Below are 26,595 nucleotides of genomic sequence, written 5' to 3'. Positions count from 1 at the left end.
CCGCCCTGACCCGTCCGTTCGTCCATCCCATCCCATCCCATCCCCGGGAATTCCCCGCTCCGGGCAGGCGCCCCCCGCCTCCGCGAGGAGGAGGAGGAGGAGGAGGAAGGGGAGCACAGGAAGGACGGCAGGACGGAGGGAAGGAGGATGCAGGGAGGAAGAGGAGGAGGGCGGGGGCGTTACCTGTGACAAGCGCCCGACCTCCAGGTAGAAGCAGATGATGAAGGCGTTCCAGCCGACCCACAGCACCAACCAGACGGCGTACTGCGGGAGGAGAGGGGTCAGGGCACGGGCAGCCCCCTCCAACCCCACTGCACCCCCACAGGGCCACTGCACCCCCTCCGGACCTGCTGTACCCCCCCAGTCCCGCTGAATCCCCTCCGGACCCGCTGTACCCCCTCCGGACCCCCTGTACCCCCCTCCAACCCTGTTGCATCCCCTCCAGGGCCACTGCACCCCCTCCAACCCCACTGCACCCCCTCCAACCCCACTGCACCCCCTCCAACCCCACTGCACCCCCTCCGGACCCGCTGCATCCCCCCAGCCCCTCTGCACCCCATTTGGACCCACTGCACCCCTCCGGAACCCCCCACCCGCTGCATCCACAGCAGTCCAGGTTTGGGTGGTGGAATCCCAAAATCACAGCACGGTTTGGGGTGGAAGGGACCCTAAAGTTCATCAGGTAGGGGAGAACCCATGGGGGCGCCAGGCATCATCCCAGGCTGGGTTAACGAGTTCTGATTCCAGGGGAGAATTAATGAGGCGGGGAATGTTTTTCCCGAGGATGTGCCTCCACCAGCTGTGCCTCAGTTTCCCCACCCATAAAACTCCAAATACTCATAGAATTTCCTGTGCGAGGGCACTAATTCCCACCCGTGTCACCTCCCAGATGCCGCTGTGCCCCTCCACGCCCTGTCCCGCCTGGCCCGGACACTCGCAGGGCCGCAGGAGGGAGCGGGGCTGACCCTGCCGCCCCCCCGGGCTGGTACCCACCATCATGAGGTATCTGGATCTGTACTGGATGGTCCCAAAAATCCCCAAAATCACGGCCATGATGTGTAAGAAGTTGGCCAGGATGGGGGCCCACTGGTATCCCAGGAAATCAAAGATCTGCCTCTCCAGCGCCGCGACCTGCAAGAGAGCGGGGCAGGGATCAGGGGAGGGGGCAGGGATCAGGGGAGGGGGCAGGGATCAGGGATCAGGGGAGGGGGCAGGGATCAGGGATCAGGGGAAGGGGGCAGGGATCAGGGGAAGGGGGCAGGGATCAGGGAAGGGGGCAGGGATCAGGGGAAGGGGCAGGGGAAGGGGGCAGGGGTCAGGGAAGGGGGCAGGGATCAGGGGAGGGGGCAGAGATCAGGGGAGGGATTAGGGAAGGGGGCAGAGGAGGGGGGCAGGGATCGGGGATCAGGGCCCTGCACCCCCGGGGGGCTGAAGGCAAGGAGCAGTGGGAATCGCTGGGAATTCCGTGGATAACGGGTTGGGGGGGCTGCAATGTCCGTGTGCTGCACTGGCCAGCGGGACAGGGGTTACTGGGGAGATGTGGAGCTAAAAGGGGAACCCAAGGAGATGTGAGGCCACAGCACCCTCCGTGCCTCACTTTCCCATCACTCAGAGCCTGGGCGCTCTGAAAACCCATCCCGGGGGATGATTTGTGATGGGAAAAGTCTCTAAATCCCGTATTTCTTTTCCAGCCCATCCTCCATGGACCCGTCGGGCTCTGATCGCCGTTTCCAGCTGTAATCCACAAAGGGGCCGTGCTGCCGGCAGGTGAATCCCCTGGCAGGGCTGGCAGCCGAGGGGATCCAGCCCTGATCCAGCATTGTTTATGGCTCCACTGCTCCTAATTCCAGGATTAGCTCCAAGGAAGGGCTGAGCAAAGGTGAGCCGGGAGCTCTGGAACGTTCAGCGATGGGTTTAATTCAGAAAATGGGGATTTTGGATGAGGCCAGGTGTTTTTAGAGCACTTCTAAGGAAGTTTTAGGGAACTTGAGGGTGCTGGCACACCACAAGGTGCAGGGACAGGTTGGCGGCATCCTGGAAAACCCCAATTTTTTTTCCATTTGTCTTACTCAGCCCTGTCCTGTCACTCTTTGTGGTGGCCCAGATTCCCCCTGAGAGCTTCAAGGCTCTCCATCCTCCCCACAGCACCATTCCCCAATTTTCTGCCTGAAAAAGAGGGAGTTTATTCTGAAAACCACAGGAAAAAAAGGGGCTTGCATCCCCCCTCCATTCCCCAGCAGCTCCCAAAGGGATCTGGAATTAGGGGAGAGCCCATGGGGTCCCAGGCATCATCCCAGCCTGAGTTAATGAGTCCTAATGACAGGGGAGAATTAATGAGGAGGGGAAAGTCCTTGCCTGAGTTGTTCATGAGGATGTGCCTCAGTTTCCCCATCCATAAATCTCCAAATACTCATTGAATTTCCTTTGTGGGGACTCTAATTCCCACTGATTTCAGCCCAGTTCCACCCCAGGGCTGTGATACCCCATCCCCCACCGCACCCCTGGGACAGGATCCGCTGGATCGGTGCCAGCAGGACCCTGATTTTAATTAAAAGTGATGCAAACCCCTGGAGCAGCAGCCCCTGGATCTGTGGGGTTGGGACAGAACTGTTTGCACTGACACTGCATTCACTCCCTGCTAGTTCAGCTCTCTGAGGAAACAGCCTCTGGAAATACTCACAGCTGGGCTGTAAATCTCCTCAATTGAGGGGTGTAAATAATAAATGGCACAGGGAGCGCAGCGCTCGGGGTTTTATGGCCCCCCATCCGCCTGGGGCTGGCGGCAGAGCTGCTGAACGGGAGTTTGGGTACCGGGGGTGCTCCAGGCCGAGGGATGGGGCTGGGAGGAGCCTCTGAGGGCATCCCATGGGGCTGGGAGGAGCCTCTGGGGGCATCCCATGGGGCTGGAGTGAAGGATCACACCCGTGTGGCTCCTTAATTCCAGCCGGGATGGCCGGAAAGAGGAGGAGCTGAGGAAACCCGGCTTGGACCAAACCCTTCTCCATCCCCAAGAGGCAGAATTCGGGATAAACGCCCCAGTTTCCCCATGCATCAGCTAATTAGGGGCTGCTAATTGCACCACAAAGCTCTGCTGGAGCTGCCCCAGCAGCTCCAGCGCTGCTCCCTGGGTGCGTTATTCCAGTTTTTTCCCTCCGTGGGAAGAGCAGATCTCGGGTTTTCCATCCTCGTGGGATTCAGGTGAGTGAGGAGACAGACAGAGACTCACAAGGGCAGCGTGGCTGCAGCTCCCCGGCTCCCACCGCCTGCCGAGGGCATCCCAAGGACATCCCAAATCCAGCCCCGCGTGTTTCAGGAGTGGGGAAACTGAGGCACAACCTCCAGCAGGAGAATCCAGGTTGTTGGAATCTGTGGGTATTGGTGATTCCCAGATTGTAGAAAGTCTCTGTCTTTCAGCCCCGCTGCCAAAGCAGAAGCCATAATTGGTCTGTGCTGGTTTCAAGGTTGTTTATTCTGTTTATCTCTAACATGTTCTGCTGCCCTGCCGCAGCTCTGTCCTGCAGGGCAGCGTGTGGGGCTCTGCCCTCAGTGGGATGGTACAAACATTAAATACCAGAAACTACCTGTGCTGGATTTACAATAACGTGCCAATATCTGTCACCTACGTTGGACAGTGTGTCCCCAGCCTGAACCAACAGAAAAATGCCAACACCACAGTGAAACATGGAGGGCATGAAGAAGGAGAAAAAGGACAAGACACACCCAATTTCCTCCATCTTATCCCCTTTGGAGCCCTAATCTAGAATCCTAAAATTTTACTTTTGCACCCGTGCCACACTTAATTATTACTTATATCAAACACTCAGAGCTTGTAATTCATCCTGTAAGATTGAAAACTCTTTTCCATGGACAGAGATCACAGCCAGTGTCTCTGGGGGCTCTGTCCAGGGGGGTTCCTGACCCCTGCCAGGGTCCCAGACCTGCCAGGGCAGCCAGAGGGAAGCCCTGGACTCCCACACAGGTTTGGTGCCCCTGCCCGGGGAATGGTGGGGCTGAGCAAGCACCCTCAGCTCAGAGCTGCTGCTGGGGCTGCTCCAGCCCCGACAGCATCATCCTGACCCCGCGGGGTAAAACCTCCCTGGGAGGGACCTTCAGGACCCCCAGCCCTCGGTGAGACAGCCCTGCAGCATCCCAAGGAACTTCCAGCAGCATCCAACACAGACGGAATTTTTCCGTGGGGCTCAGGGCACCCTCCCTGTTGGAACTCAAAATGTCCCTCAGACATTTTTGGAGGTTCCAGGCCTTGGTCAGAAGCATTTGAGACCCTGGCAGGCAGCTGGAAACAGCTGTGATTTTGGGTTTGAGCCATGGAATGAGTTACCAACTCTGAAGGTGGAACAAGCGGTCACAGAGGGTTAGATGGTATAGTAGAAGTAGCTACAAAGTAGAGGGGAAAACTTTTTAGTGTTGTACAGGGGGATTTTAACACCTGTACAGGGGGGTTTTACTTTGTACATGGGGGTCTGAAGTTTTAAGATAGAGGAATGTAGGCCAGTCCTGTTCTCCCTCTTTCTTCTTCCTTCCCTCCATGTTCTTGGTGATGTTGGCACTCACAGGTTGGTTTAGAGTAGAAAAGCACCATTTAATATAGGTAATAGGCATTGGGGAAAAACTGTACCCATGTAACACGTAATGTACATATAAAAGATAGAAAAGCACCATTTAATATAGGTAATGGGCATTGGGGACAAACTGTACCCATGTAACACGTAATGTACCATATAAAAGACAGCAGCAGCCCTGGGCAGAGGGGGAGAGAAGAAGCAGTCGGGAGTCAGAGAGGATGTCAGGGTGTGTGTGTGCCTCTGCCTGAGCTGTGAGCAAACCACAGCAGCCCCAAAAGAAAATCTTTTCAATAACTTGCAATAAATTGCCTTGAGACCGAACAACAGAGACTGCTGAGCCTTTCTTTGGAAGCTCAGGTTGGAGGAGAGACTTTCCACCCCACAGAGCCCCTGAACCAGGTTGGGGTTCCGGCACCTCCCTGCCCCTGGAATGGGAATTCCAGCTGCCACAGCAGCGCCAGCCCCGCTCTCACCCCTCTCCCTGCTGCCATCCCACTGCTAATTAAGATAAACCTGCAGCGGATCAATGCAACGAGATTTAGGGCTCCCTCTTAATTAAACACTCACGAGCTCATCGCTCCGCCCGAAACTCCGCTCGGCAGCAAATCACAGCAATTAGCCCAAACCCCGGGAAATGGGAGCGGGAGGGACCAAACTCCATCGGGGGGTGAGGGGAGGCCACTGCCAGGAGGGGACACGCGTGGGGAGGGCACTGCCACTGCCAGGAGGGGACACCCGTGGGGACACAAGCTCAGCTGGGGCTCAGGGAGATGGCAGCAGGGAGGCAGAGCTGGAGGAAAATGGGATTTTTCCAGCGTGCTGGCACCAAATTGAAGAGGGAAGGATTTCCTCTGTCCCTGAATCAGCCGTCGGTTTTGGCGCCCTCACCTTCTTCAGCCCCATCCCATCACTCCAAGTTTCCCCAACCTTAATCCCCACTCGGAGGGTGGGAGAGCTGGATCCTGCTCTGGGAGCATTGCAGGGTCACCAGGGAGCCCCTTCCCCACCACAGCTGAGAAACTGAGCTTGGAAACCCGACTGCAAGGTGGGGAGTGCTGGGTGACCCCCCCAGACCCAGCGCCCCTGCAAAGCAGGAGCCTCCCTGCCCAGCAGCTCCTCCTGGAACCACAGAATCCCAGAATGGTTTGGGTTGGAAAGGACCTTAAATGACCTTAAATCCCATCCCATTCCCATGGCAGGGACCTCTCCCACTGCCCCAGGTGCTCCAGCCTGGCCTTGGGCACTGCCAGGGATCCAGGGGCAGCCACAGCTGCTCTGGGCACCTGGGAGAGCCCAAACCTCTCCACAAGGCCCTGCCAGGTACAAACCCCCCTGCATTTTCCAGTGGGGAACTGGGGTGTGGGGCCTGGAACCATCCAGGAAATCCTTATTTCCTTTCCTTTATATCTTTGGTGCAATGGTTTTTGGTCCTGGTTTTTATCCTTGATTCAGGAATCTGAATCCCAGAGTGGTTTGGGTGGGAGGGGATCTTCAATCCCAGCTCATCCCACCCCAGGGACCCCTCCCACTGTCCCAGGAGCTCCAGCCCCAGTGTCCAGCCTGGCCTTGGGCACTGCCAGGGATCCAGGGGCAGCCACAGCTGCTCTGGCAATTCCAGCCCAGCCCTGCCCACCCTGCCAGGGAACAATTCCCAATTCCCAATCTCCCATCCAGCCCTTCCCTCTGGCACTGGGAGCCATTCCCTGTGTCCTGTCCCTCCATCCTTGTCCCCAGTCCCTCTGCAGCTCTCCTGGAGCCCCTTCAGGCCCTGCAGGGGCTCTGAGCTCTCCCTCTTTCTCTCTCCCTGGAGCAGTTGGAATCCTGGAGCGGGCACTGGGCAGGACCCGGAGCTGGCAGGACGCTGCTCCTGCTCTCTGCTGCTCTCCAGCCCCGCAGCATCTGCACCTCGGGCTGAGCCCTGAGCTCCCCTCGGGCAGGGCTGCTGACCCTATGGCTCCTTATCCTATGGCTCCTTATCCTATGGCTCCTTATCCTATGGCTCCTTATCCCGGCCGCGATGGAATGAGGAGAGCAGGGCTGGGCACTGGGGAGGTGCAAACACCGCCGCCAACACAGGGACTTCAATTAACCACTCGGAAACAATTCCTGACCTACTTCCAACCGCAAAAACTTCCGTAAAATCAGATGGGAAGGAATGAAAGGCGCCAATCGCTCTCCAGCATCGGGCGGGGATGAGCAGGATGCGGCCCCCACTGGAAAGAGACGCCGGTGCAGGAGCAAAACAGTATTATTATTATTATTATTATTATTATTATTATTATCAATAGTAATAATAATAACAATAATAACAATAATAATAATATTTATGACCATTAACCACCCCAAGGGTGCATTTCCCAGCCCTCCCTGATGGCACCCTCAGGAGCACAAATTGGGGTGAAAGAGGCACAAATCGGGTCCCTCCCCAGCAGGGACAGCCCCTGGTGGGTGCCGCAGGTTTTGGAGCCCCTTTGAAACCCCCGGGTGGGAGCTCCCGAACCTGGCTGGAGCATCTCTGGGATGTGGCACTGGGGATATTTGGGGTCCTCAGGACCCCCAGCACCCACTCCGCACCCCGCGGCTTCCCCTCCTCTCTCCCATTGGATTCCCCCCTCCCTTTCCCAGTTATTTATTTCATTTCTCCGCATCTGGCAGCGTTGCCATGGGAACGCAGCCCCGGCTGGATGCGCCTGGATGCCCGATCCCGATGGAACCTGCCCCACGGGATGCACCCCTGGGGGCGTCCCCACCTCTGGGACCCCGGGGTGCCACCCTTGGGTGCCCTTCGAGCTCTGCTCCCACATCCGTGCTCCTGGCTCCATCCATCCCGGAGGGTGTCATCGGGGAGGGCTGGGAAATGCACCCTTGGGGTGCCTAATGGTGGTAATAATAATAATAATAATAATAATAATAATAATAATAATAACAATAATATTATTACTACTACTACTACTACTACTACTACTACTACTACTATTACTGTTACTATTATTATTAATGCCCCGAAATTATCAAACCCAGCCCATCCTGTTCTGGCTCCACCACAGGAGAGGGAAACTGAGGCACGGCACAGAGACATCCCCCGCTCCCCTCCAAAACCCCCACGGTGCTTGAGAGGCTGGGAAGGTGAAATCCCGGGAATTTGGGGTTCCCACAGGAGAGGGGATGCTCCGTGACCACCTCCCGATGATTCCCACCCCGGAGGAAGCTCCTCCTCATTTCCACCCCTAAAACAAAGCCCTGAGCCCCATCAGCTCCCAGACTGTGCGGTCTGGGTGCATTCGGCTCCAATATCCCCAAAAGAACCCCGGGAATTCTGACAGTGGTTTTTTTCCCCCTGGAAACACCATAAATTCCCGATTTCCCCGGGAGTAGGCTGGTCTAAGTGATTTACCACTGGTAAAATATCTCCTTAACTCTGACACAATATCGCATTTATATATTATATATTATATATTATATATTATATATTATATATTATATATTATATATTATATATTATATATTATATATTATATATTATATATTATATATTATATATTATATATTATATATTATATTTTATATTTTATATATTATATTTTATATATTCTATATTATATTTTTTTTATTTTTTTTATTTTTTATTTTTTATTTTTTATTTTTTATTTTTTATTTTTTATTTTTTTTTATTTTATATTTATTTTACTGAGCTCTAACACAGCGCCCCAGCTCCTGTTGGCAGCATCGCACAGACGCCTCCGTGAGTTCCCTTTCCCCTCGTGCCTCCCAGCCAGGAAACTTTTCCCGGCCGAGGGAAAGCGGAGGCGATGGAAGCAGCTCAATGTCCCCCCGCCCATCTCAGCGCTGCCCTCCCGGGCGGGACATCCCCGCAGGGAATCGCTCCGTCCCCCCGGGAATCGCGGCGGGAGCGGGAATGGTCCCGCTCCGCCCGGGCCGGTGCTCAGCGCCCCCCAGCCTCACCCCGCAGCGACCTCGGCAAGCCCAGGGTGCCCTGCTGGGGGACACGGGTGGTGGCACCTGTGGGAGGGTGAGAGGGGGCCAGGAGTGTCCCCGGAGAGGGGAATGCGCTGCGGAACAGCCCCACGGGGAAACTGAGGCACAGCAGGACTCGGCGTTCCAGCCAGGCTGAGGTCACTGCTGGTGAGCCTGCCCTGCCGTGCCTCAGTTTCCCTGGAAAACAGCCTGATTCCAGCTCAGCACCACACCAGGAGCATCCACTCCCCGGCCAGGGGAGCGGCTCCATCCGAGCAGGTCCTCAGGGAAACTGAGGCACGGCAGAGCGCAAGGAAGCTCCAGCCCTGGAGAAAGGCCCTGCCTTGGGAACACCAGGCTGGGAGCTGCTCCAAACCCATGGAAGCAGGGCTGGGACCTCTGGGCTGGCCAGAGAGCCTGCTGTCCTCTCAGCCACCCCATCCCATCCCATCCCATCCCATCCCATCCCATCCCATCCCATCCCATCCCATCCCATCCCATCCCATCCCATCCCATCCCATCCCATCCCATCCCATCCCATCCCATCCCATCCCATCCCATCCCATCCCATCCCATCCCATCCCAAATGAATCCCTGTCCCACTCCAACGTGGATCCCTGAGCCCCAGCTCAGCCTTGCAGGAATTTGTTGTCCCCAGGGACATCAGCTCCCAAACCCAAGCCCCAGAAAGAAAATCGGGATTAATCCAGGACCTCAATCAGGCGTCCCCTTGGAGACTCCCAGCAGAAGCCGCTGAGAGGTGAAGCATTAATTAAAATGGAGGGAAAATCCCTAAAAAACCCCACAAACAAATGGGGAAAAACTAAGGGCCAAAACCTGGGGATATTGGGTTTTATTCTGTGGGTTCAGAGACAAAATGTAGGGAAATGTGGGTTTAGACCTGGCAGATCTTGGGCCTGGGACTGAGCAAACTAGGGCTTAAATTTGGGAGGTTTTGGGCTTAAATTTGGGAGATTTTGGGCTTAAATTTGGGAGATTTTGGTCTTAAATTTGGGAGATTTTGGGCTTAAATTTGGGGAATCATTGGCTGAGATCTGGGGGAGCTGGGGCTTAATTTTGGGATCTAAGATTTAGGACAGCTTGTGCTTTAATCTGGGTTTAGGGTTTGGATGTGGGGATCTTGGTCTTAGATCTGGTGGATTTGGGGGATTTTTTGCTTTAATCTGGGACATTTTGGGTTTAAATTTGGGGAATTTTGTCCTTAAATTTTGGGGATCTTGGGCTTAAATTTGGGGCTTAAATACGCGGGATCTTGGGCTCAAATTAAGGAATCTTGGGTTTAAATTCGGGGAAATTTGTCCTTATATTTGGGGGATTTGGGGCTTAAATTTGGGAGATTTGGGGCTTAAATATGGGAGATCTTGAGCTCAAATTTAGGAATCTTGGGTTTCGCTTTGGGGGATTTTGTCCTTAAATTTGGGAGATTTGGGGCTTAAATGTGGCAGATCTTGGGCTCAGATTTGGGAATCTTGGGTTTAATTCAGGGGCACTGCACAGCCAGAGTGAATAAGATGGGAAACCAGGAGAGGTGTGGGGAGCCTGACTCCCTAAATCACAAATTCTGGGAATGAGACACAGACAAAGGCTGGGGCTGGACGTGGGAGGGGAACGGGCAGGAAAAGCAAAGGAATGGGACAATCTGCTCCAAAAATTTGCCAAAACGCAGCAGGAAGGGGCAGGATGGATGCCGGAGGAGATGCCCCGGTAGATTAAGCCGCAGGCAATTTCCATGCTAATTCTCCCGGTTCTGTTCTTTATCCTGACACCTCTGGAGAAGCCAGAGGTATTCTTCCTCAAATCTCAACCAATGCCTCAAAGACACCGTTAATAAAATCCGATAGATGAGAGGGAAAAAATGAATATATAATATATATATCCACATACTCCCCAAAAAAATCCAATTTACTGACTTATTTAGCGCCACTTTCCGTAATCAATTCTCGCAGGGAAGAGCCCTGATTAAAGCCAAGCGCATCGCTATGGAAACCGGCATTCCCTCCTCCCACGGCCCGCGGGCTGCGAGAGAAGCTCGGGTGAGGAAATCTGCCTGGTAACAACCCCCTTAATGAGCCGGGGAACGAAAATAAAATCATCCCTGCGAGCGCTGGCGCTGCCAAAGGAGCAGCCGGCGGCAGCCGGTGGGGAGGCGAAACGGCTCCCAAAATATTGATTTTTCTGGGATTGGTTTGGAGGAGGAGGGGACGCTCCCACGTCCTGGAGGGATGAGCGGACATCTGGAGGTGGTTCCCGCCGGGTCTGGGTGTTCCTGCCGGCGTTTATCCGATTTTTTTAGCTTTAAACCCTCGGATCAAACCGCGCAGGTCTGAGGGATGCGCCCGGCCGGCGTAAATGGGATTTATGGGATGAGCCCGGCGGGTTTCCCTCTCCTCGGGGGAATCCCACAACCCACGGACACCCGCGACTCTGGGGGAGGGGCACCACCCCCACTGCCCACTCCTATCCTGGGCTTAAATCTTGGGGGGTTGGGGCTGGAATTTGGGGATCTTGGTGTTGGATCTGGGGGATTTTCATGCTTAAATTTGGGAGAGTTCAGGGTTAATTTGGGGCTTAAATATGGGAGAGTTTGGGTTTAAACATGGGAAACCTTTGGTTTAAAATTGGTGGATTGGTATTTTAAATATGGGGTATTTGGGGTTTAAATATGGGAGAGTTTGGGCTTAAATATGGGGAATTTGTATTTTAAAAAAGGGGGATCTTGGGCTTAAATATGGGAGCAACCCCCCCATGGGTGAGTATTTATTGGAGAACTGGAGATTTATTCCTATTTATCTATTGAATAATGGGACCTGGAGGGTTTGGGGGTCTCCTCCTGGCTGGATGAGCGCCCTGTAAGGAGAAGGAGCTGGGATAGAAATTCCCATGGGCTGTAAGGAGATGATCAGGGGCTGGGAGTGGTGAATGGCTGGGATGTTCCCTGAGCCCTCCAGGAGCTTTTTGGGGTGCAACAGTCTGCCCAGGACATCTCAGAATCCATTGAGGAATTCAATAACAATCCCATCAACATTCTTCCCACTGCTCCAGTAGTGGAGCAGCAGCGGAGTGGAGCCCTGTGCCCTGGCAGGACCCCACAGGCCCAGAGCATCCCAGTGCTCCCAGCACCTCTCTGCCGCAGCCCGGGGCTGTCCCAAATACGGGAGCTGGAGAGGCACCCAAGGGAGGCAGCGTCCCAATAAACCCAGACTGTTTGGAGAAACTCCTTCAGCCAAGTGGTGCTGATCCCCACAATCCCTGTGCTGTGGATCCCACGATCCCTGTGCTGTGGATCCCATGATCCCTGTGCTGTGGATCCCAAAGATCCCTGTGCTGTGGATCCCAGGATCCCTGTGCGGTGGATCCCATGATCCCTGTGATGTGGATCCCAGGATCCCTGTGCTGCAGATCCCAACGATCCCTGTGCTGCAGATCCCAACGATCCCTGTGCTGTGGATCCCATGTTCCCTCCGCTGTTGATCCCATGATCCCTTCACTGCTGATCCCAATGACCCTTCTGCTGTCGATCCCAAGATCTCTTCACTGTAGATCCCAACGATCCCTGTGCTGTGGATCCCACAATCTCCCGGCTCTGGATCTCAAGATTCCTTCACTGCAGATCCCAGAATCCCTGGGCTGTGGATCCAGGATCCCTGTGCTGCCAATCCCGGGATCCTTGGGCTGTGGATGGATCAGATCCCGAGATCCCTGGGCTGCAGATCTCAGGATCTCTCTCTGCTGCAGATCCCAGGATCCCTGGGGGTGGATCCCAGCATCCCTGTGCTGCGGATCCCGGGATCCCTGTGCTGCAGATGGATCCCGGGATCCCGGGGCTGTGGATCCCAGCATCCCTGTGCTGTGGATGGATCCCGGGGCTGTGGATGGATCCCGGGATCCCGTTCCCGTTTATGCCGGGCACGCCGTGGGCGCCTGATTAACCGCAGCCATCGGCAGCTCGGGAGCTCATTAGAGACTCCTTAAACAGCCGTACAAATTGCTCCCGTTAATTGCTTCAGCTCCTTCCACCGCCAGCCCCGCGGGAGGCGTTTGGGATGGGTTTTTCCAGCCCCTTTCTTGGGTGGGGGTGGTGGATGAGCAGCTCCGGGGGCTGGATCCATCCAGGGCTCCTGGATCCATCCCTCCGCTGCTTCCCTTAAGGATAAGGTGTGACAGCGGGATGTGCGACAGGCGACATCCCTATACCCAGCAGGGATATCGCGACATCCCTACACCCAGCAGGGATATCGCGACATCCCTACACCCAGCAGGGGTGTGACACTGGGAAAAGCGGCATTTCCCCCCAGAACTGATTTTCCTGCTGACCCACAGGCACAGCTTTGGCAGCCGGGTGACGGGGGCTGTCCCACCCCATCCCCCTGGTGGATACACCCACGGCAGGGATGAGGTTTTCCCTACGAAAATATTTCGGGAAAGCCCAGCCCAGCAGCACCAAGGCCCGGGCCGCTAACGAGGGTGCGTTAATTGCGGTGCCGTTAATTGCGAGCCCTGGCCCATGTCTAATTCAAGGCCCTTTGTTGGGGCCGGGTTTGCTTTGTCTGGGCAGTGCCACCTCCCCACGGACCGACCCTGAGGCACACGAAGGATCACAAATAATTAGGGCCTGGGGCTGCTGTGAGGGGGGATGGGGTCATTAGCAGGGCTGGGGTCATTAGTGGGGTCAGCATCTCCTCATGGGGCAGGGGATGGGGCAGGGGGACATGGGGACAGCCCGGAGCACCATTTCCTGTGAAAGGAGCCACAGTGGGACCCCAAAAGGTGGTGGGAGCATCAGCTCAGGCTGTGGGTGCTGCTGGGCTGGGACTCGCCCCCACATTTTGAGGTGGAAATCCTCATTCTTGCTCTGAGTGCACCCAAAAGTTTGGGTTTGTGGCCTGTGGGTGCCAAAGTTGGGGGCAGCACCCATGTCCTGGATGGGTGATGGAGGATCTGCGCCCGTGGGGCATAAATCAGTGTGGCTTCACAAACCAGCCCCAAATGGCTGAGGGCGTCCCTAAATACAGCTCCTGACACCCAAAGAGCCCCAGGCAGACACCCCAAAGCCGCCCCAAATTCCCCAGATACCCTCAGCTCCCGGTGGGGCTGGGCCAGGATCAGCCCCAGGCTGGGCTCAGGGGCTGCAGCCTGAACCCAGGTGGGACACAGCCCTGGGAGGGCTGGAAATGGGACAGGGACACCCTCAGCCCCAGAGGGACTCTCCACAGGCCACCACCCCACCACGGCTGAGCTTAGCGGGGGGAAGGATCTAAAAAACACAAATAAAGCTTTGAATAACCCACCCCCCGTGGGTGTTTCTCGGTCACAGCAGCGCCAGGCTGTGCTGCCAAATGCAGTCCCTGGGGGAGCCGGCACATCCAAGCCACGAGGCAAATTCCCAGGAGGGAACAAAACAGGGAATAAACCACAACCCTGGAATTCCCACGGCTGCAGACCGTGCCCGTGTCCTTGCCAGGGGGACAGGGAACATCCCAGGAGCACAGCGTGGGCACAGGGCTGGCAGGGCTGGCAGCTGGAGGGGACTGAGGCACAGCCAGGGTGGGCACAGGGACCCCCGGCCCCCGGGGACCCCCAAGCCCCACATTGTCCCCTGGATGTCCCCACCCAGCCTGGCAGCGGCACCCACGGCCGCAGGGCTGTCCATCACCCACTCACTGGCCGTGGGTGCCACCTCCAGTGCCACCCTCCAGTGCCACCCTCAGCCCCCCCAGCTGCTCTGTGACACCCCAGCGGTCCCACACGGCCACGGGGACTCGGTGCCAGCCCTGTGCCACCCACGGCCGTGCCAGGGCTGAGTGTGGCCCCAGGGCAGAGGGGACAGCAGGGGACAGCAGCCGAGGGGGTCCCGCAGGCACAGATGGAGGTGCCGGGTGTCCCCAGGGTGGCTGAGAGGGACGGGGCTGGTTCCTGAGCCAAAGCCGGGCAGGGAAAGCAGAGAAAACACCAACCTGAGCCTGCCAAGGGTGGGACCTGCACCCACGGGTGGGACCGGGTCCTTTCCCAGGGGTGGGGGACACAAATCAGGGCGGGGGGACCCAGCTGGACCCCACAGCCACGGCTGTCACCACCCCTGAGATCCATGGGGTGGAGAGGAGGGGGTAGAGCCCAGGAGGATGGGACAAGGACTCTGAGTGTGACACTTGCAGGCAGAGCCTGAGCACTGCCATTAACCCGAGCTGTGCCTGCACGGAATTAGAGCCGGGCAGGGCTTCCCCGGGGCTCCCGTGAGCTCCAGCGTGCCAAGAACCCTCCAGCCCCACTCTGAGCATTCCCTGTGCTCACCCGGAGCACCCTTCACTCATCCCAAGCACCCTCTGCTCCCACCCCGAGCACCCTCCACGCTCACCCCAGCACCCTTCACTCTGACCCAAACACCCTCCATTCCCACCCCAACCACCTCAAGCACCCTCCACCCCCTGAGCACTCTCCATTCCCACCCCAAGAACTCTCCACTCTGCCCCAAACACCCTCCATTGCCACCCCAACCACCTCAGGCGCCCTGAGCCTCCCTGACCCCTCCTGAGCATCCCTGATCCCACCCGAACTCCCTGATCCCCCCTGAGCCTCCTCCCTGTCACCCAGCACCCTCCACTCCCACACTCCCACCCCGGGGCACCCTCAGCTCCCACCCTCAGCTCCCACCCTGAGCTCCCACCCTCCCCTGGGACATTTCCCACCAGGGGTTGTATTTGTACTTGGGAGCCCCCGTGGGGTGGCACGAGTGTCCCCAGGGGCAGTGGCACGGCTCCAGTGACATTCCCACAGATGTTCCCAAGCTGGGGCAGTCACTGAGGCCACCCCCGTGTCCCTTTGTGGGAGCAAAGATGCACGGTGTGCACAGGTGGCACAGGTCCCCTCTGCCAGGACAGACCCTCTGCCACAGGGGCTGAGAAATCCCCTCGGGGGGTTCCCAGCCCGTCCTGCCAGCCCAGCTCGGCTCAGGGGTCCCTCTGTGCTCACAGCCGGGTACCCCAAACCCCCCGTGCCCTCCTGCACCCTCCCAAAGCCAGAACTGCCGGGATTGCTGAGCCCCCCTCGCTGCAGCCCCACTGCACCCCAACTCCCACACCCACTAAATAATGGGGACAGAGGGGCACACATCCTGTCCCACTGCTCCCACTTGGACCATCGTTTCTTCCTCCCCAAAATCTCCTTCTACCACAGATGAGTCCCAAAGGAGGGGGAAATTTCCCCCAAGCACATGGGAGCTGTTATTAATCTTATTGAAAACCTCTCGGGGTTGAATGTCCTGGTCAAACACAGCCTGGGCTGCTCTCTGCCCGCTTTGCCTTCCCACTTTTCCAGCCCATTACATCTGCATTTTGGAAATTGAAATAAATAGCTGCTTTCAAATGGGGGGAAGGAAAAAAAATCAGTGCCAAGGGGGCCATTCTGAGCTGCTCCAAGCATCCCCCAGGATTTGGGCAGAAGGTTCTCTCCCTACTCAATCCCCGGTGTTGATCAATTCAGCCACACTGGCTGCAGTGGGGACAGGGACACCCCGGGGCATTCCAGGGGCAGGAGGGATGGGGACACGTCCTGGAGCAGTGGGATGGGGCTGGGAAGGTTCCCAGTGCTCACCCAGGCCGGCAGGGATGATGCACAGCCCTGCACCCAGAGCAGGGTGGTCACACAGGCAGCACCGGGGCATTGGTGGGTCTGCACCCAGAGCACAGGACACCCCCAGGCGATGGCTGTGGCACCCCGGGGCTCCCGGGCCAGCAGGATTCGGGGTGATGGTGTGTGGGAACCCAGGGCATCCCTCTGGCTGCCCTGGGACCCTGGCAGGGGTCAGGAACCCCCCTGGACAGAGCCCCCAGAGACACTGGCTGTGATCTCTGTCCATGGAAAAGAGTTTTCAATCTTACAGGATGAATTACCAGCTCTGAGTGTTTGATATAAGTAATAATTAAGTGTGGCACGGGTGCAAAAGTAAAATTTTAGGATTCTAGATAAGAGGTCCAAAGGGGACAAGATGGAGGAATTGGGTGTGCCTTGTCCTTTTCCTCCTTCTTCATGCCCTCCATGTTTCACTGTGGTGTTGGCATTTTTCTGTTGGTTCAGGCTGGGGACACACTGTCCAACGTAGGTGACAGATATTGGCACGTTATTGTAAATCCAGCACAGGTAGTTTGTGGTATTTAATGTTTGTACCATCCCACTGAGGGCAGAGCCCCACACGCTGCCCTGCAGGACAGAGCTGCGGCAGGGCAGCAGAACATGTTAGAGATAAACAGAATAAACAACCTTGAAACCAGCACAGACGAATTATGGCTTCTGCTTTGGCAGCGGGGCAGAAAGACAGAGACTTTCTACAATCTCGGGATCATCATTACCTCAGATTCCGACACTGGCACTGGGATGCAGAGCCTTTCCCAGCCCTGGGAACGGGCACGGGCTGGGAGGATGTCCTGGCACCCACCCCCAGCACCCTCCAGAGCGCCCAACCGACCCCTGTGCCAGCTGTGTGGGGCAGGGCTGGGAGCTCTGGGTCCGTATCCCAGAGGGGATGTGGGTTCCCTTTGGGAACTGAATTCCTCCACGGTGAGTTTTGGACTGGTGGCGCCCCAAAACCTCTTCCAGGGCTTCCCTGGGGTTCCTCTCTGGAGGAACTGAGCAAAGAGGAGCCAAGAGCACTGCTGCAGAGGGGAAAAGTGGTGGGAGCTGATGCTTCAGGTTTAGATTTTCTATTTTTCACATTCTGTGCTGCTTTGGTGTGTGGGTCTGGGCTTCACATTATGGGATGGTGAGCTCTGCACAGAGCAGGAGACAAAACAATTCCTGCTCCAGCTGGGCACCAAGGACAAATGATCCAAATCTCAGCCCAGGAGCACAAACACCGTGGGCTGGAGAGAGAAAAACAAGCAGGGTGGGACTGCCTGGGCTAAAGCTGGAATGGGACAATGAACTCCAAGGTGCCAATGGAGCAGAACTGATCCCAGGGAGAGCCCCCGGGAGCGCTCGTGCATTTTGGGACCATTTTGGTTCATTTGGGGGCAGCCCTGGCTGGGCTCTGATGCTGCCCAAGGTGGATCCATGGAGGAGATCCTTTAATAAATCCCTGCTTTGTTCTGTAGCTCTGTCTAGGTCAGCCTTCCCAAGGCATCGGAGCCATCAGTGCCCGGGGCAGGGAGAGCTTCTGTGAATAAACACCACCATGAGGAGCTCACCAGGTGCTCCTGGATCCTCCAGCAGCAAATCCCCAAACAAACCCAACCTCTCGGCTGGAATAACAACCCAGGGTGCTCAGCACCCCCAAATGCTGTCACTGTGTGGGGATGTCCCTGTTGTCCTTCCAAACACGGCCCAAGCCTGGGGCAAGCACCGGCCAAAGGCAGCAGGGAAAGGCCAACACACCCAGAGTTCATTTCTGGCTGTGGTTAATCACCTTCGGGGCTGAAAAAAAAACATTTTCTCCCCAAACCCACTCGCTTTGCCCCATTTCTCCTGCATTAAGGGCTGTTGGGACTGTGAATCTCTGCCACCTCCCCACCTTGGTTGGATATTAGGAAAAGGTTTTTCATGGCAAGAGTGACAAAGTTCTGGAATGGCTGCCCGGGGAGGTGGTGGAGTCCCCATCCCTGGGTGTGTTTAAAACAAGCCTGGATGTGGCACTGGGTGCCAGGGTTGAGTTGAGGGGCTGGGGCTGGGTTGGATTCGATGGTCTGGAAGGTCTCTTCCAACCCAGTGATTCTGTGATTCTGTGATTCTGTGAATCTTCAAGGGGGGATGGTTTTAAACTAAAGGAGAAGGGATTCAGATGGGAGATTGGGAATTGGGAATTGTTCCCTGGCAGGGTGGGCAGGGGCTGGGCTGGAATTCCCAGAGCAGCTGTGGCTGCCCCTGGATCCCTGGCAGTGCCCAAGGCCAGGCTGGACACTGGGGCTGGAGCACCTGGGGCAGGGGGAGGGGTCTTTGCCATGGCAGGGGTGGGATGGGATGGGATTTTATGTCCTTTTCCATCCAAACCATTTCAGGGTTCTGTGATTTTCCCTCAGAGCAGCCACAGGCCCTGAGCCCCTCCAGAGGCTGTTTTGCCCCATCTCCCATCCTCAGCTTCCTCTTCCCAGCCTCCCCTCGATGTTGGCAGTGGATTTTGGGATGGGACACACCCCTGCCCCATGCGCTGCCCGGGATGCATTTCCAGGAGGACTCTCCTGTGCCAGGCTCTGCTCACCACCAGCCCCTCATCCCACACCTTTTCTCCTGTGCTGATATTATTCCTTCTCTCTTTCTGCCTAGTCCTGAAATGAGCACCATTGATTTTTCATAGAGCTAATTTTTTTCCTAACAGAAGCCACTGGGGATTAAATCAAATTCCTTATCAGCATCCAGAGCATTGCTGGGGCAGCTCAGCCCCTTCCACAGCCAAGCTGGGAGCTCAGGAAGAAACAAGAGGCAGGTTTGGCTGGGCAGGACACATTTCCCAGCTCTCCACGAGCCCCCCTGCTTTAGGATTTCCTGCTCACATCAACCTTTCCTTCCTGGGCTCTGATGCTCCGCTGTCGGGCCAGGCTGGTTTCAGCCTCATCCTCTTCATTTTCTCTACATCCCAGCCCTCTGAGACATTTATTTTCCAGTCCCCCTCGCTCCCAGCTCTGTTAAGAACTGCCATGAATGATTTAGGGAGTTCTTCAGGCGGTCTCGTCAATCCTCTGGGGTGCACATTAGCTGGTCCTGCAAATTTAGACGTACGGCACTTTAATCACGGTTTTAATTGCGAGCTGTGAGGCTCTGCCTTCCCAAACACCCGTCAATAAACCTCCCAATCCTGCCTGGAATGTGGCTGTGCCAGAGGATGCTCACCCACACCGGGGTCTGGGCTGGCTGCTGCCTCTGCACGGCCACCCACAGCCTCGGTCCCCGCGGGGCTCTCCAGCGCTCAGCCGGGGAGGTGACGGGCTGGGAGGGGCTTTTCAGGCCTTTAAAGCACAATTTCCACCTTCCCAGCTGCTCCCAGCCCCAGTGCCAGCCCGGCCTTGGGCACTGCCAGGGCTCCAGGGGCAGCCACAGCTGCTCTGGGCACCTGGGAGAGCCCAAACCTCTCCACAAGGCCCTGCCAGGTACAAACCCCCCTGCATTTTCCAGTGGGGAACAGCACTGGGGGGACCTGGAACCATCCAGGAAATCATTATTTCCTTTCCTTTATCCCTTTGGTGCGATGGTTTTTGGTCCTGGTTCTCATCCTTGATTCGGGAATCTGAATCCCAGAGTGGTTTGGGTGGGAGGGGATCTTCAATCCCAACTCATCCCACCCCAGGGACCCCTCCCACTGTCCCAGGTGCTCCAGCCCCAGTGTCCAGCCTGGCCTTGGGCACTGCCAGGGATCCAGGGGCAGCCACAGCTGCTCTGGCAATTCCAGCCCCTCCCCACCCTGCCAGGGAACAATTCCCAATTCCCAATCTCCCATCTGAATCCCTCCTCTTTTAGTTTAAACCATCCCCCTTTGAAGATTCACAGAATCACAGAATCACAGAGTCACTGGGTTGGAAGAGACCTTCCAGACCATCGAGTCCAACCCAGCCCCAACCCCTCAACTCAACCCTGGCACCCAGTGCCACATCCAGGCTTGTTTTAAACACACCCAGGGATGGGGACTCCACCACCTCCCCGGGCAGCCATTCCAGAACTTTGTCACTCTTGCCATGAAAAACCTTTTCCCAATATCCAACTAAGGTGGGGAGGTGGCAGAGATTCGCAGTCCCAACAGCCCTTAATGCAGGAGAAATGAGGCCAAGCGAGTGGGTTTGGGGAGAAAATGGTTTTTTCAGCCCTGAAGGTGATTAACCCCAGGCAGAAATGAACTCTGGGTGTGTTGGCCTTTCCCTGCTGCCTTTGGCCGGTGCTTGCCCCAGGCTTGGGCCGTGTTTGGAAGGCTCTGGATCCTCTGGATCCCCGGAGGATCCTCATCCCTCCGTGCCGGCCCCTCTGACCCCACAGAGCCGCAGGTATCGGCTCCTGCAGCACCCCCACCCCACGGAGGGGGGATGTGGGGGGCTCGGGGCAGTGAGGGACTCCCCTCGCATCCCGCGCTCCTGCCAGCCCCCCATTGCCATGGCAACCATGCAAATGGGAAAGCTTTCCATAATCATTAGGGAGCGGAGCGGAGCAGTACAAACAGTGGCGGCAGTAGATTACAAACCCATTATGAACAGTCGCACCTTCTGAGCGCTGGTAATTACACCTAATTGTGCATTTAATTGTGTAATTGAAAACCTCCATCCCCAATTCAGCCCGGGCTCCTTTCCCCCTTCCCGGGCGGGGGGATGCGGCCGGGGGCGGTCCCGGTGCCCGGGCCGGGCCGTGCCGAGCCCCGGAGCCGTGCGGGGACAAAAGATGCGGCAGGTCGGGGATCAGGGTGGGTCCCAGCGGTGGTGGCAAACCCGGGGACACCAGAGCAGGAGGAGAGGCTGGGAGGGCCACGGAGCCCGCAGGGCGCAGAGGGGTCCCGCTGTCGCACAGGGATGAAGGCTCACCCTCTCTCCCCTCACCATCCCTCGTCACACCGAGCTCCCGGTCCCTCTCCAGCCCTGGAGCCGGGGTCACATCCCGGTGCCCTGCGCAGACCCCGGCTCGGGGGGAAGGGGGATGGACCCGCGGCCCCGCTCCTGTGCCCCGGCCCCGCAGGGCCCGGGATGGCACCACCGCTCTGGTGTGGCACTGCATGGCACGGCATGGCACGGCATGGCACGGCACGGCTCGGCATGGCACCGCGTGTCACCGCACCGCACCCCGCCAGCCTGGCAGGCTCCGGCAGGCGGGAGGTGCCAGCCCAGCTCTGCTTTTCCAGCCAATTAAAGGAGAAGCAGAGAAACAAAGAAGGAAAGGAGAGCCCGGCTGGAAGCTCTGCCAGGCGGAGGTGGGGCACGCAGCGCCCCTGTCCCCATCCAGCTGCGGGGCTGGCGCCGCTCGGAGCGGGCAATGGCACCGCCACTCCGGGGTGGAGCAGGAGCTCCAGGAAAACCATCCTGCAGCGCGGCCGGCGGGCACAGAGCGGGCTGGCCAAGGGACACGCGACAGCAGCTGCACAGCCCGGCCTGACAGCTGCCAGCAGTGCATATCCCGATATCCTCATGTCCCGGTGTCTTGATATCCCGATGTCCCCATACCCCAGTATCTCCATGTCCCCATATCCTGATATGTTGATGTCCCCAATATCCCAATGTCCAATATCTCTATATCCCGATATCCTGATATCCTGATATCCCAATATCCCGATGTTCTGACATCCAAATATCCCAATACCCTGATGTCCCGATATCCCGAAGTCCAATATCTCAATATCCCAATGTCCTGATATCCCAATATATTTCAATGTCCCAATATCCTGATATCTCAACATCCCAATGTTCCAATATCCCAATATCCTGATGTCCCAATATCCTGATGTCCCAATATCCCCATATCCCGATACCCTGATGTCTCAATATCCCAATGTCCCAATGTCCCAATATCCCGATATCCCAATATCCCAATATCCCCATATCCCAATGTCCCAATATCTCCACATCCTGATATCCCAATATGGTGATGCTCCAATGTCCCAATATCTCAATGTCCCGATATCCCCATATCCCCATATCCCAGTATCCCCATATCCTGATGTCCCAATATCCCAATATCCCGATACCCCAATGTCCCAATATCTCAATATCCCAATATCCAGATATCCCAATGTCCCAATATCCCAATGTCCCGATATTCCCATATCCCCATACCCTGATGTCCCAATACCCCGATACCTTGATATCCCCATATCCTGATATCCCGATACCCCGATGTCCCAATATCCCGATACCCCAATACCCCGATGTCCCGATATCCCGATGTCCCAATGTCCTGATATCCCGATATCCCGATACCCTGATGTCCCGATACCCCGATGTGCCAATGTCCCAATGTCCCAATATCCCGATACCCCGATGTCCCAATGTCCTGATATCCCAATATCCTGATACCCTGATACCCCGATATCCCGATACCCCGATATCCCGATACCCCAATATCCCGATGTCCAATGTCCCGATATCCCAATATCCCGATATCCCGTTACCCCGATACCCTGATGTCCCGATACCCCGATACCCCGATGTCCCAATGTCCCGATATGCCGATACCCCGATGTCCCATGTCCCGTGTCCCGCAGCGCTGTCCCCGCTGTCACCCAGCGGGCAGCAGGGCCCTGTCCCAGCCCGCCGGGCCGCGGGGGAACAAACACCCACAGCCGAGCGGGGCAGCGCCACCTCAGCTCCCGCCCCATCCGAGCCCTCCCAGCTCCCGCTGCCCACAGCGAGGGTCAGTCCCAGCCACGGGCACAGGGACGGGCCGGTGTCCCCAGCCGGTGGGAGAAGCAGCAAAACCCGGAGTTTTGGTTTGATCCCACCTCATCAGCACAAACATCTGCTGGTGGCCCCTCGCGGGGCGGGGCACGGCCGGTGGGGTTTGGCAAGTGGATTTTTTCAAGGAAAAGCCATAAAAGGAGGCAAAGTCTGGCACGTGCTGCGTGTCCCCAGCACTGGGGTCAGCCAGCACCCGCAGCACGGCCTCAGCGGGGTGAAGGAGGGAGCTCGGGGGATGTCTGAATGCCCCAAACACGACACCAGTGCTGCGGTGTCATGGCCCAAACCCAGTTTCCAAACTGGTTTGGGGTGGGTTGGAGTGGGCAGGGCTCTGCAGGGCCCCTCTGGATCAGGTTCCTTGTGCCCAGTGGGTGCCAGCTGCGCCTGGGGGCACCCAGAGCATCCCTGGGACCAGGGGGGCAAGGTAGCGGGTCCTGGATATTGGGAAACCAGCTGGGGCGTCAAAGGTGCCCATGAGGTGACAGTGGCACACAGGAAGCCATGGAAAGCTGCCCACAAGGTGACATGGCACACTGGGAGCCATGGAAGGTGCCCAGGAGGGGACAGTGGCACACACGAATCCATGGAAGGTGTCCACGAGGTGACAGTGGCACACAGGAATCCATGGATGGTGCCCATGAGGTGACAGTGGCACACACGAATCCACGGGAAGGTGCCCAGGAGGTGACATGGCACACTGGGAGCCATGGAAGGTGCCCATGAGGGGACAGTGGCACACAGGAATCCATGGAAAGGTGCCCATGAGGTGACAGTGGCACACACAAATCCATGGGAAGGTGCCTGGGCTGGGCAGGGAGGACCAGCCCAAAATGGTGGCATCACCTCCGGATGTCACCATGCTGCTGTTTAAGGGACACCAGGGCCCAGGCTGGCTGGGGGGGCTCAGCTGAGCCGTGCCCTCCCTGGGCAGCCCCGCTGGTGGCACGAGCGGCTCCTGCAGCCGTGGGGCAGCCCCACACCCACCAGTGCCACCCCAGCCCCTGACTGGGCACACTGGGAGCACGGCTGTCCCCAGTCACCGAACAGAGGGCCCAGGACAGGGGTGGGGACAGGAGCCTGCTGGTGCCATCCCCGTGTCGGGGTGAAGCAGAAGAGGGGAGCAGGGATGGGGTCGGGATCATCCCCACTCCCTGAGGCTCCATCCCAAACCTCAGCTCTGCCTGCTCCGGGTGCCGTGTCACCTCAGGGTGGCCTTGGTCACCCCAGGGGACGCCTGGGTGGCACTGCCATCTCCAGTGTTCTGGGGCTGGCTCAGCACAGGGCCTGGGTGCCCACCCTGGGATGAGGAGCTGAGGGTTGGAGGCATCTCCCCATGGGGGGGGGTGGAAGCTGCTGCCTCCAGAACCAGGAAGGAGCTCTGGAGAGCATCCCAAAGGATGAGCTGGCTCAGGGTGAGCCTGGAGCGGGAAGGGAAAGGGCCCTGGAAAGGGGTTGGAGCCTTTGGGGATGCCAACAGCACCAGGACATGGAGGGAAGGTGGAGGGGACAGCCTGACCCGAATTAGCAGCACAAAGTTCCTCCGGGTGGGAGCAGGAGCTGCTCTCCCAGCCCAGGAGCTCGCACCTGTTCAGCCTTCCCCCAAAATTAAGATTAACATCTCTCAGATCTGGGATATCTCGGGGAATAATCACCAACAAACCTGCCTGGGAGCTGCGTGCTGAAAAGGAGTGTGACCAAAAGCCAGGAGACTCCTGCACACCTGGAAAAGCCCCGCTGGATTTATCCCGGCTCCGGTGAGTGAAACACAAAGCGAGGAGACAGCTGGGGACACGGAGGCCATCCCCGCTGGGAATGGGGGGACTCCAGCCTGGGAACGATCCCAGTGTCCTGCTCAGGGCTGAGCACCGGCTTCAAAGCTTCCCCATACCCCCAGCAGCAGCTCCTGCACCCCCATCCGAGAGCGGGGACCCCTCCCCACCCGCTGCCTTCTGGAGGATGAAGAATGAACAGGAGCTGGGAAGAAAGTGCCTGTCAGCAAGATGCCACCATCATCTCCAGAGGGCTCTGGAGCCCGTTTCCATCGCTGCGTCCATCCATCCATCCATCACCTCCCGTCCCCGGGGACAGCACGAGCTGACCCCACACATTTCAGCAGCCCCGTCCTGCTCTCCTCGCCGTGACGGGCCCGGCACGGCCGCAGGGGCAAGTCGGAGGCTGCTGATGCTCCATTACCGCACCACCCTGCCGGGATAATTAATCGCACCCTCGCTGGTTTGAGCAGAACCCCCGGACCCCCCCGCGCTCCCCTCGCCGGCTCCTCGGGCAGAGCCCGATGGAGATTGATTCGCGGGCGGCGGCGAGCGCGGCACCGAATTGGCACGAAACCCCACAACTGAAACCCCACAATCCCGTGCCAACCAACCCTGTCCCTTCCTCTCGCCACCGCAGCCCGGTGTCCCCGCCGCGGGCAGCTGGGTCCCGCTCGGGAGCGGGAGAGTTTCCAAAGTGCTGCCGGCGGCTCCAAGTTTCCCTCCCGCCCCGACTCGGGGGACCGGCACCCCGAGACGCGTCCGTGGAGTCACCAGAACGGGAAACCGCGGGCGGGAGTGAACTCGGAGGGAGAGATTGCAGTTGGGAACAAAGCTCACACCTGCTGGAGACGCAGCCTCGGGCACTGACAGCGCAGGGAAGGGGTCCCCATCCCCTCCCCGGCCAGCGCCGGCTCGAGGCAGGAGATGAGGGTGGCGTTGCCTGTCTTTTAGATCAGCATTTCTTCTTTTCTGTGTGGTTATTTTTGGGTGATGGCGAGGCATCCCCAAGCTGGTCCCAACGCAAGGTCACCGCCGAGGCGGCGCGGCGAGCAGCATCTCGCACAAAGCACCCGCGGCATGCCGATGAGCCTTACCAGCTGCAGGCAGCAGAATCCCACCAGCGTGCAGCGCCCGTTGCATCTCCCCATGGCTCCCCAGCGGATCCTCGGCGCTCCCGCTCCTCCGCCGCGCTCCAGCTCCTCACCGGCCGCCCCCTACCCACGCGGGGAGCGTCACGGGGGGCTCCAGCAGCATGTCCCGGTGTCCAGCTCCGGCCAGCGCCGCCGGCTCAGCACAGCGGCGGGCTGGGCTCGGTGCGGGGCATCGCCCGCTGCTCCCGGCGCTACAGCCCGCGGGGGCGGCGCGGGGGCCGCGGGGCCGCGCAGCTCCGGCCGCCCATGCCCGGCCCGGCCCGGCGCGGAGCCGCCCGCTCCGCTATTGTCTCGGCACCGGGCGGGCGGGGCCGGGCGGGGCGGGGACGGGCGGGCACAGCGAGCCGCGCCGAGCCCCCGCCGGCCCCTCCGGTGCCCTCCGCCGCACCGCGGCTCCCGCCGGGCCTTAGCCGCGATCGTTTGGCTTTGAAATCGCCGGGTTTTGTTGTGATTCTTTTCTCGCCTCCGGAGCCAGCTGCGGCTGGGTGAGACCCTGGGGAAGCGCTGCGAGATGCTGCCCCCGTTTCCCCCCGCATCTCCCGCATCTCCCGCATCTCCCGGCCCTGCGGTCCTTGGGCGGCGCCTGGACCCGCAGCACAGGGACCCGCCACCTCCCCGGGGGTGGCCATGCCAGCACAGCAGCTGGGCTGGAGGGGGGACAGATGGCCGGGCCCGCAGGGAGCGCCCCGCATCCCCCCGCATCCCCCGCACCGCATCCCCCCGCACCGCAGAGCCCGCTCGGCACACG

General features: G+C 58.1%; 1 protein-coding gene across 1 annotated transcript in view; it reads right to left on the bottom strand.

The window, feature by feature from the left end:
* NKAIN1 (sodium/potassium transporting ATPase interacting 1) overlaps positions 1-26,167 on the bottom strand; it is a 36,244-nt gene extending 10,077 nt beyond the window's left edge. The window contains exons 1-3 of the mRNA XM_030290241.4: positions 25,791-26,167; positions 994-1,131; positions 184-264 (exon numbers count right to left, since the gene is read on the bottom strand). Of these exons, the coding sequence (XP_030146101.1) occupies positions 184-264; positions 994-1,131; positions 25,791-25,844 (273 nt within the window). The 5' untranslated portion in view covers positions 25,845-26,167. The remainder of the gene's footprint in view (positions 1-183; positions 265-993; positions 1,132-25,790) is intronic.
* Between the last annotated feature and the right edge of the window lie 428 nt (positions 26,168-26,595).

The sequence above is a fragment of the Taeniopygia guttata genome, chromosome 23 (assembly GCF_048771995.1).
Source record: "Taeniopygia guttata chromosome 23, bTaeGut7.mat, whole genome shotgun sequence".
Lineage (NCBI taxonomy): Eukaryota > Metazoa > Chordata > Aves > Passeriformes > Estrildidae > Taeniopygia > Taeniopygia guttata.
The sequence above is the reverse complement of the archived record's forward strand: the minus strand, read 5'-3'. Positions and strand labels throughout refer to the sequence as shown.